The sequence below is a fragment of the Lissotriton vulgaris genome, chromosome 1_1, assembly GCF_964263255.1.
Source record: "Lissotriton vulgaris chromosome 1_1, aLisVul1.2, whole genome shotgun sequence".
Lineage (NCBI taxonomy): Eukaryota > Metazoa > Chordata > Amphibia > Caudata > Salamandridae > Lissotriton > Lissotriton vulgaris.
The window spans coordinates 2,132,526,238-2,132,537,498 of NC_141685.1; the positions used below are offsets into that span (position 1 = coordinate 2,132,526,238).

Below are 11,261 nucleotides of genomic sequence, written 5' to 3' on the forward strand. Positions count from 1 at the left end.
CGTTCCGTTTAAGAAAATGCTCGGTCATCCAATCTGTAACTTCTGAGAGGCAGTTGGTCAGGTTGCCCCGAGTTTCTTCATGTTTTCCCCCCATTGAGATGACCAACTGAGTATCGGCCGTGTATGAGCAGATCTTAAAGCCCCATTTCCTTAAAATGGTTGCTAAGGAGTCGGACACATGGAGGTACCTTGAGAGACTCCCTTTTTGGATAGATGGGATCGAGATCTGATAGCACTTAGGTGGACTGTTTGAGTTCTTATCTTTAAGAATGATCCAAACCACTGTAAGGCTTTAGAATATAGTACAATTTTATGGAGTTTCCTGATCAATGGACGATGCAAGGCGGTGTCAAAAGCCGCTGACAGGTCAAGCTTTGCCCTGATCAACCACTGACCTGATATCATCCAAAACAGGCAAAAGGGTGGTCTCAGTGCTGTTTCTTGCTGCTGGACTCCTTCCTTTGGGAGGAGTCCAGCAGATTGTTACTTTCTAAAAAGTTAGTTAGCTCCCATTCACAATTTTTTCCAGTATATTGGACGTGAACGGAAGCAAATATATAGGACGGTAGTTGGCAAACAAGGAAACATCCATTCCTGGCTTCTTGGCCAAAGGTAACATTAGTACCTGCTTCCAGGAACCAGAAAGCTTCCCTGAGAAAGCCAACCCACCCGTTGCTTGCCACTGGCTTTTTGGTTTGTAACTCACATTTTCTCGCTTCCTATTTGTTTTAGGCTGTCCAGCTTGAGTTTGTCCTTTTCCTTGCTCATGCCTTATTTACAGTGTCCTTCCGAGTGCCCCTTTTCTGTAAACATCTTATTACACATTTGCTGTGCATTAAAAAGACGGAGGTCAAATGGTAGGCTCCGTCTTCTGAGGGAGCTTGGTTTTTAGTTTTCTTTCTCTGACTTCATAGTGAGAGGATTTATGTGACATTCGAGCTGGCTACTGGTGGCAATTCTGAAGTGTGGAGGAACTAATAGTTTCTTACCTGTCAGTGTAGTTTTGCAGCTTGAAGCTCTTTCTGGATTCACTATGCTGTGCATTATTTCACGGTCTAGTGGTTGGGTCCGGAATTGTAGTCTTTTATCTTTTTTTCCCGGTAGCCCAGGTGGGCGTCGACGTCCCACCTTTTGGTGTCCTTCCTTTGACGTCGGCACGGTTCCTGCGGAAGCTCCCACCCTTGGGCGCCATCTTCGGATTCTTTTTTACTTGTTTTTGTGTTGTGTTCCTGAATCCTTTTGCGATGTTTTCAAGTTCTTACTTGAAAGTAAATGAATTTCCACTTTGTCTCTTAAGGTGTCTGTTTGCATATTGTTCTTGTATTTCCACCTTCCTCACCTGCCTCATCTTTCTGGCGGAGGTGGGTGGGTTCGCTAGTGAATCCAGAAAGATCTTCAAGCTGCAAAACTACACCGACAGGTAAGAAACTGTTCGTTTTGCAGCGTGAATCTTTCTGGATTTATTATGCTGTGCAAAGACTTTGTAGCGGTTTGTTATGTTTGTGGCAGCTGGGTGGAAGATGAGCGTTGGTTGTTGAATATATCTTGAAGCACTTTCTGTCCTACTTGTGCTTCCTTGTTCATTTGTATATCCACGCAGTAGTGCTTAGTGAACGTGTCCACTGAAACCCATGTTGCTGCCAGGCATATGTCTTGAATGGGTGTGTTAGCCAGGAAGGATATTGTTGCTCCCTTTTTCCTGGTAGAGTGGACTTGTGCCCCCTCGGTTAGTTCTTGACTTGCCTGCTTGTGGCAGAATGGTATAGTTTGTGCGATCCATCGTGCGATGGTGCCCTTTGTTACTGGTCTACCCAGGAAACGGATTGTGAAGGACACAAAGAACTGCTTTGTTTTGCTGTGCTCTTTAGTTCTTTACATGTAATGCATTACTGCCCTTCTAGCATCCAGAGTGTGCAGAGCCCTCTCTGCGCTTGTGGATGGTTTCTGAAAGAAGCTTGGTATTTGTATTGTCTGGTTCATGTGAAACCTTGACAACACTTTTGGCATAAAGTGTGGGTCCGTTCTCATCACCACCCTGTCATTGTGTATTCGGATATAAGGTTCTTGTAGCATTAGTGCTTGCAGTTTGCTTACCCTGCGTAGCGAGGTGATTGCCACTAGAAAGGCTGTCTTCATTGTGAGCATTTATAGTGAGGTCTTATGGATGGGTACGAAGGGCGCCTTCGTAAGCTCTGTAAATTAAGGTTCCATGCCGGTGGCACCATCGTTTTAGCCCCTTCCAGGAACCTTTTTACTACTTGTGATGTAAAGAAACTTTCCTGTCTCTTGTGTAGGCTACTATCGTTACTAGCGGGGTGGAAATTAGGTTTTATTTTAGCAGGTGTGTTAAATATTTTAGCACCGTTGATTCCTTTGTCATCTTCTTGTGCAGTTTTTCCTTGATACACCATTGTGTGTATCAGAAATGTAAGTGTATCTCCTGCTGCCATTGTAGTAAAATGACTGGGGCTTTTCTGTATCAGAACTTTAAAACAAATTATCACAAGAGGTATTGCAGTCCAATAGGTCGCTCGATACGTAAATAAAAAGCAACCAGTACATGGTTATCTGACAATACCTCAGAATTGCAGGAAGCACAATATACTTTTAAAATACAACACACAAGAAAACATAGACTAAAAAGCCGTTTATACTTCTCGTTGCCTGTCTGAATCCTCCCATCAGATTATGAACTTTTTGTACTAAATGTGCCTCGCAGAGCCTAAGATGTTCAAAACTTCCCAATGCCAGTGGCAAATTTATTAATATAATACAAGAACTGGTTGATTATAATGTGCAGCTGCTGCCATTTATGTCTGTCAGAGAAATTAAAGAACATAAAGAGAGTTTTGGCCCAAGTTTGTACTCTTTTTAAATCTTTTCAGGGAGAGCATGTAAGTACCAAAAAGACAAATAATACCAGGTATTATTAATAGACAGGTTCTAGACCCGAGCTATTCACCTTTCTCATGTCCTTGTGGGAATGCCCATTTTCCAGTCCAGGTTTTTTATTTGTATTCTGGACCTTGTAGTCCCATTTTAAAAATAGACAACATCCAAAACGTTCACAAGGGAACTAAAACAAACAGGAAATCTAAATCAGTGGTGTGCGTGCACCACAGAGGAGCGGGGGCTAGGGAGCGCGGCAGCGACGCGAACGCACGCTGCTGCGCGTGCTAGGCACGCGCTACACGAGCATTGGTCCGCACTGCAACCCTAGACGCGACAAATAAAAAGAAAATGGGTAAACTCCTACATTATTTTTAAAAATGATTATGCTGAATTGTGCAATATCTTTAGGCGTAAGTGACTGTGTGCACATGCACACTTTAAAACCGACTGAAACCTCACATAACTGGTCAAATCATCCATTTATATTTTAGAGCTTCTCATACCAAGTACCAAGTCTCTTTGTGCTGGTAAGTACAATACAAATAAAAGTGAAAATAGGAGGAGAAAAGATGCATAAGTACAAAACACTAGAAAGGAAACCATATGCTACACCCTACTCTCTTGTAACATCAATATTATAATCTTAAAGGAAGGTTACTCAAACCACTTCCAGCACTAATGGGTATAAGAGATATATATCATGAGCTCCATCTTACCTGATGAGAGGGACGGAGAGAAAGGTGGTCTGTGTAAAGGCCACCTTTATCCAAAAGGCTCTGCTCGTCAGGGGCAAACCTAGAAAACATTAGTAAAACCAACTGAATCAATTGGGGCATGCTTTCACATAATGGTACATATAACAATTTATGTAATTTATTTGGCTGTAAAACAATATGGGTACGTTAGGGCTTAATCTATAACAAAATGAATTACATTTCAATACTTCTCTTCTCAGGTTTAAAGTGTGAAAAAGTACATGAACACAATATTGATAATCAACTCTTGGTGCCAAGTAAAATTGTCCCAACAAACAATGCTCAGCTAATCGCTTACCCTACCACCATTCCCCTTCAACAACCACTTCTAACACTTTCTGCAAAGTCTGCTTACATTTCTGTATGAAAAAAAGTACTAAATAAACGTGTAAATACTAAATCAATACAAATGCATTTAATTGTTCTCATTGAGGATTTTTTTTCTATTTTCTGAAAAAAAAACTTCTAGGGTTGTGGGGGTGGGTTATGAAGGGGCTATGAAGGTGTTAGGATCAAAGGAGCAGTTACTGTCGAAGACTTAAAAGAGGACAGGCGAGTGTGCTCATGATTCTCCACATTTTTCATCTAAAATGTGCAATCAGGCAAATCTAGAACTTAAAAAAAAAACATTCACAACCGAGTAAGCTTTTTGTCACATTATTAGGAAACAGGTCAGTCGGGCAGTGTTGTGGTAAAGAACTCTAATACAGAGATAAACTGAGAAAATCAAAAAGCTTGAAAGACAAGCTTGAAAGATTAAAAGGTCACCCAAAAAGTGTTTTACAAAGTACAACTAATTGGAAGTACAGTTAACTTCAGCTGGAAACACTAATCAGTGATCATGAGAGAAAACAGCAAACTTGTAACCAACAGATTTAATATATTTTATTATGGACGACTTTCTACAGTAGGAGATAGAGGGCACTAAATGCTTATGAGATTGATAGACTACAGTAAAGTGCAAAGGAAAGGTTCAATGGCTTAAGGTCTAGACAGAGGCAAATCATATAAGTACATACAGAAGAGTCAGAAGGGTGAACATATGTGTGTACAAGTCAAATAATAACGTGCAATTTCAAATAGGAGTCGAATAAGTGGGGCAAGGCGTGAAGAGGATAGTGATATCTGTTATTCATAAATCAAAGTCCCTTTTATTTTATGGATGGTTTATGCAAAAAATTGAGAGGAAGCGTCTCGAATTCCATGAAACCGTGATCAGGTGATAGTAGTAGAAAGAAAAAGAGTATTTGCATGTTTGACTGTACTTTTATTTTACATTTAATTATACAGGTTGTTGAAATGACAAAGTCCTCAGCATGTTTATGGACAAGTAACCCTGCACTGGGTGCCCTGTTGTCTGGATCCCCAACGCGGAGTTTTGTGGTCAAAGGCAAACTTGGATCATGCATGTATGCTATGACATATGCCTGTCTCACGGACTGAGGTCTTGTTGGGCCAGGAGGGGTGCCCAAAGCGCTTCCCTTACAGTGGTAGATCAATAGTAGTGAACAGGTCTTTTTTAAACATCGTCACAGGAGTGAGCTCTAAAGGCTCACTCACGATTTTAAAGTTTCGCAGCTGTGTGCTTAACTCAACCTTGGCCTACATCAGTTGGATGTAGATACACTGGATAAAGAGAGAGAAAGAGACCCCCTCCCCCCATACAATTCAAAGGGTGCTCTTTGATTCAGTGACCTATCAAAAGGGAATGGCCTGGATACATATCAGAAGAGAGAAGGAGCAGATAAGGGAATCCTAAAGAGAACGGCTTGTGATGCACATACCAAGTGTGAACTCTAGTCACCCCATGGCATCTGTTGTGGGATTATACACTTCGGAGTCCCTACAGCTGTGACAGACCACCTTGCAAGAGGAAGAAAAGTGTACACTTCAAAAGTACTAGACCCTCAACATAAAACTTCAAAGTTCCAGACCCTAAATCACACTGGTGTCTGGAAATGGACTATAAGTAGAGGAGGTTGAGACCCCAAAGTATGTCATCAGCCAAGCAGCCAGTCCGCTCGGATGAGGAAGGGAAGCTCTGCAAGACGTCAGCCTGTTACCAGGACTGGGAGCCAAGGACTGCTAGTCTCCTGACTGAGTGAGAGGAAATCCCCAAGACCACCTGCTCTCGAGCATGGAGCACCAGCGCTTGCATGCCCTAATGGTCCCTCAATGATACAGGGGCTTACTACTGGAGTTGGCTCAAAAGATTCCCCTGGCAGGACATCAGGGACAAGACTAGACCTTTGTAAGGCTTGTCTCACTCTTATAAGCCTAGGATCAAGAAATCCTCAGATTAATTCTATAGGACTTTTATAAAACTGCCAGGTCAGTGGGAAGACAAGGTAGAGGCTGAAAGCCCCCCTTAATCCCTTGCCTGTCATTGGCACACCCTTTGAATGGGTGGGCATCAACACTGTTGGGCCTATGGACCCCTAGACTGCATCAGGCAACAGGGTTCTCCTGGTTTTGGTAGATCATGCCACTAGGTATCCAGATGCAATGCATCTGAGGACCATGACTACCCGTGCAGTGACAAAGGCCCTGATGGGGATTTTTACCTGAGTGAGTTTATCTAAGGAAGTTGTGTTTGACAGGGGCCCAAACGTCACGTCTGCATAAATGCAATTAATGTAAAAGGTGTGTGGGGAAAAATACAAGTTCTCCACTTCTTACCACCCACTAACAAATGGGTTTGTTGAGAGATTCACCAAGGCCCGGAAGGGCATGATAAGAGACCTACCCAGGGCCTGAGGAGTAGGTGGGACATCCGCTTGCCATGCCTGTTTACTTAAAAGGAGGTACAACAGTTTGAGCGGCTGTATGAACACCCGGTTAAAGGATCTTTAAGTCTGGTGAAAGAAAGATGGGAGCATGTTCCCAGGAAGATTCCCCAGCATGTAATAAGCTACATGCTGGCTTTCAGAAGCCAAGTGGCTAAGTTATGTAAGCAAGCTTCTGACATCTCAGAAGCCAGTCAGGATATACTGAAATAGTAGCATGATCAAAATGCTACCACTGTGGAAAGGCAACCGGGGCAGAACTTCTGGGTTATGGAACCCGTGGACCCAGGGCCCTCCAGGACCATTGGACTGGGCCCTATGAGATGATTGAGAAGAGGCCGCCTTAAGGGGAACCTACAGACACCCAGACAACTGCACAGGGTGCTCCATATCAATCGCCTCAAAACCAACTTTGAGAGGTCTGAGATCAACATTCTCTTCGTGTCAGATGGAGACAAGGAGGAGAAGGAATCTCTCCCTGCCCTTTTAGATTCCAAGGCGAAAGGGTCTGTGATAGGAGTAATCCTTTCCTCCAGCCTAACTCCTGAACAGCAGAGGGACTGCCACCTAGGATTGTGAAGTACCCCTCTCTGTTCTCCCTTATTCCTGGGACTACCCACGTGTGTACCCAGGTTGTGGACACAGGGGACAACCTTTCTTTTAAAAATAAATCTTGCAAGTTGACATATAAGTTCAAGGACAGCAGTAAGAGTGAAGTCCCTAAAATGCTGGAGTTGGAGATGATCGAATGCTCCAGTAGCCCCTGGTCCAGTCCTGTGGTTCTGGTACCAAAATCTGCTCATCAGGCATCACAACTTAATTGATGTTCTCTGTGGATTATAGAGGGCTAAACTCTATGACAGAGACAGATGCACATCCCATACCCCAGGAAGATGAGCTCATTGACCGGTTGAAGGCTGTCTAGTACCTAAATACCTTTCATCTTACATCAGGGCACTGGCAGGTTCCCCTAATAGAAGGAGCAAAGAGAGGCCAGCCTTCGCCACTTCAGAGGGCCACTACCAATTTTGTGTGATGCCCTTTAGACTAAAAAATATCCCAGCCACCTTCCAGAGGTTGGTGAACCAGGTTATTGCTGGTACTGAGGCACTCTCAGCTGCAGGATGTAATGAAACAATTTTATGACCAGAATTCTACCACTGCTGACTGGCAATCTGGGCAGAAAGTGTGGGTTATGGAACCTGTGGAGCCTAGGACCTCCAGGACCATTAGCCTGGGTCCTATGAGGTGATTGAGAGGTAAGGATGAGGCCACCTACCTGGTGCACTTTAAGACCCGTAGGCACCCCCACAGGGTGCTCCATGTCAATCGCCTCGAACGTGTTGAGAGGTCCGAGTTCTCCATGCCGTTGGAGAACTCTGTCTGCAAGGAGAAAGATTCATCTTTTGGAGAGAGTAATCCTCTCCCTGAATCTGACTCCTAAACAGCAGAAGGACTTATTGGGACAGTACTCCTCTCTGTTCTCCCTTATACCTGGGACAACCCACCTATATACCAAACCTATATACCCATGATGTGGACAAAGGGGACAATCTTCCTGTCACAAACAAATCTTACATGTTTGTCTGGTAAGTTGAGCGCATTGTTATTGAAGAGGTTTTCAAAATGCTGGACGATAGAACCCTTCAGTAGTCCCTGGTCCAGTCCTGTGGTTCTGGTACCGAAGGCTGCTCTACCGGGCACTACAATTGAACATTCTTTGTGGATTATAGAGAGCTAAACTCCACCACAAAGACAGATTCTCATCCCATCCTCTGGGCTGATGAGCTTATTGATAAGTTAGGGCCAGGCCAGTACTTAAGTACCTTTGATCTTAATTTAGGCGACTGGCAGATCACCCTAATAGAATGTGACGAGGAGAGGCCAGCCTTCTCAACTCGAGAGGGCCACTACCAATTCTGTGTGATGCCTTTTGGACCCAGAAATGCCCCCACCCTCTTCCAGATGTTGGTGAACTAGCTGGTATGGTGGTCTTCTCAGCTGCCTATCTGGATGATATAGCTGTCTTCCGTAGCAATTGGAAGGACTCCCTTATTCACCTCCAGGCTCTGCAACAGGCATACATGGGTCTGTGATGTGTTTGGGACACCTGGTGGGCAGGGTAATGTGTACCACCTCCAGGTCAAGATCGAGACTATCATGGCCTGTGAGCCCCAAGATAACCCCAGACTGAGGTCAGAGTATTCTTAGGCCACACTGGGTATTAAAGGAGGTTTGTCAAGGGATATGGCACCATTGTTGCCCCCTTGGCAGAGCAGACCTCTAAGAAGCAGCTCAGAATTGCGATACGGACAGGGACATGCCAAGCTCCATTTGACTTCCTGAAGCATGGCATGTGCACAGCTCCTGTGCTCAGGGCTGACTTCTCTAAAGAGTTTATCTTGTCAGAACATGGAATAGGGGAAGTGCTATCACAGCTCAATGAAGAGGGTCTAGACCAACCTGTAGCCTTCATCTCCAGGACGTTTCTCCCCAGGGAACAGAGGTGGCATGCTATAGAGAGAGAAGCTTTTGCGGAGGTCTGGGTACTGAAGAAGTTGAGGTAATAGCTGATTGGCACTCACTTCCTGAATAACCTGCATCTTTATTGCTTGTACACATTTGTTCTACATAACAATTACCAGACTGGTAGGGATAAAACTTGACATAAAAGATTAGTTTGGGGTTTCATATTAGTTCTGATGAAAGCCTATGACCCATAGTGGCTAATGCACGAGCTGAAACAGGTTGCCTTTGGGTGGGATGAATGGATAATATCCGTTAATACCAATGTATTCTTTTAAATATACAAAGGGCACCCAAAATAGGCGGAAATCGGGGTGCAATGTATGTATTTTTCTCTCATTTAACTCTGTTAGGAAATAATAAAAGTGCTCCCCTGGATATGGTTGAGCCCATCCTGGTTTATAGAGGCCAGATGATGAAGCATTTGACTAATAGAATGGGTGATGGTCTTCAAGAAAAATAAGAATATGTGTTGGTTAGCATTTCCTGGCCTGGGGCATCACTTTATTGGATTATAGGATACGCTTATGTTTACCTTACAATAAGGGTGACAGTATCCTCTTTTCCGTATTGAAAATCTCTCTCTCTCCACAAGGTAATATTACTTGGGGAAAATTTTGATTTGAGTATACAAGGGAAACAATCAATAGAGAATCTCTGACACCTGACCACAAAGCGAACAGAATATAAAGCTTTACTTGGCAATGAAGCCAAAAAACCTTTCCTCTGTAAACTGGGGAACCTAGAGGAGGCAGGTGGCAAAGCTAGCATTTGGCATAAATACAAGAGAGGAAGATGCGGATTGATACAAGAAATAGGAGCCAATCTGGGAACAGCATGAAAAGAGACAAAAAGAATGCACCAAGTTTTGCTAAGTATCTCAAATGGGTATATACAAACCAGGACTTTGTGAAAGATCTTCCCATGCCGACACAACTGCAACCAATAACAAGCATTTGCAATGCAATAGGTCTTGCATTTGCTAGAGATTGAGCTATTGGTATTGTAAATAGCAATGCCTTTTATTTATGTTTTGAAAACCTGCAAAGGATGCTTAAACATGCACATTTCCTACTAGTCCTTGCTTACAAGAAGCATTGCTGGCAGTAAGAGAGGCGCAGTTACTGCCAGCTTTGCTTCTCGTAAGCAAGGAAATTAGTAGAAAGTGTGTGTTTACTTACCGCTTGTAGATTTTCAAACACATAATTGATAAGCATTGCCATTTACAATGCAAATAGTTCAAAGTCTCACAAATGCAAGACCTATTGCATTTCAAATGCTTGTTGCCCTGGCTGCAAACGTAGCATGCTCAGCACTGTCCCACGTGATTTAAAAGTTCCAATAGGAATCAAAGGCAGGCTTTCTGTGACCAAAAATGGGCATGGAGCAGTAGCTCTGCACTGTGCTGTAGTGTAGTTCCTATTTTCCCAATAAGCCCTGCGCATTGGAATAACATAAACAATAGTATGGATGTAGAAGTGCGGTCTTCCAGGTCTCTACTGACTATGCTAAACTTAATTGGGTTTGTGACCAACTAGCTCAGAGGTCACTGGAAACTTTCTTGACTGAATAGGAAGTGATCAGCTTCCCTGGTACAGACAAGAAGGGATTCAGTTTTCCAACAACCGCATAAACATGACAACTTTGCTCCTTAGAATAAGAGTCAATCTCTAGAGTCGTGTGAAACAATAGGCAGATATTTTACTCAGTCAGTTGTGCAGATTACTTTCACCAAGATGCAGAGAATACAGAGACGGGCGTTTTCAATAAAAGGTATTATTTATTGAACAGTCTTTCTTCTCGTGCAAGAGAAATGAATTGCCACAATTGCAAGACTAGTTATTATAAAAAGTGCGTACAGTAAAATGAGGATTGCGAAATAATACTGTAAAAGCAATGATGTGGTTTCTTAGCCATACAATGGTTAAAATGAATAAAATATATACATTCATATATACATTTAGCTAACGTACTCAACTGGTGCTTCTAACTACGCCTACCCCAGTGTACCTGACCTAAGCCTAATACTTGGGAGGGAGTAAGGAAGTAGCAGTTTTAGTTAAGTTGGTTTTGCCAAGGTTTGCTTCAAGAATTCTCTTCAAGGGTTTAGTCAACACCATACCTCTGAAAATAGAATGTTAGAGGTCTTGTATCTCCTTACAGGACTCGATATCCCAGTCACTCGCAAGAGTGGGCTGGAAACGCCGGAGCTGGATTTTCTCGGCAGGAGAAAAGACAGCGTCTCTCTCAGCGCGTCGAGGAGGAGGAGGAGCAGCGTCCGTGGGCAGCTTGCATCTGCTGG

At 43.4% G+C, this 11,261-nt stretch overlaps 1 protein-coding gene across 7 annotated transcripts in view; it reads right to left on the minus strand.

Annotated features, from left to right (window-relative positions):
- CNOT2 (CCR4-NOT transcription complex subunit 2) overlaps positions 1-11,261 on the minus strand; it is a 429,881-nt gene that overhangs the window by 326,459 nt on the left and 92,161 nt on the right. For all 7 annotated transcript variants that reach the window (XM_086921898.1, XM_086921930.1, XM_086921945.1 and 4 more), the window contains exon 2: positions 3,609-3,687. In XM_086921898.1, the coding sequence (XP_086778024.1) occupies positions 3,609-3,687 (79 nt within the window). The remainder of the gene's footprint in view (positions 1-3,608; positions 3,688-11,261) is intronic.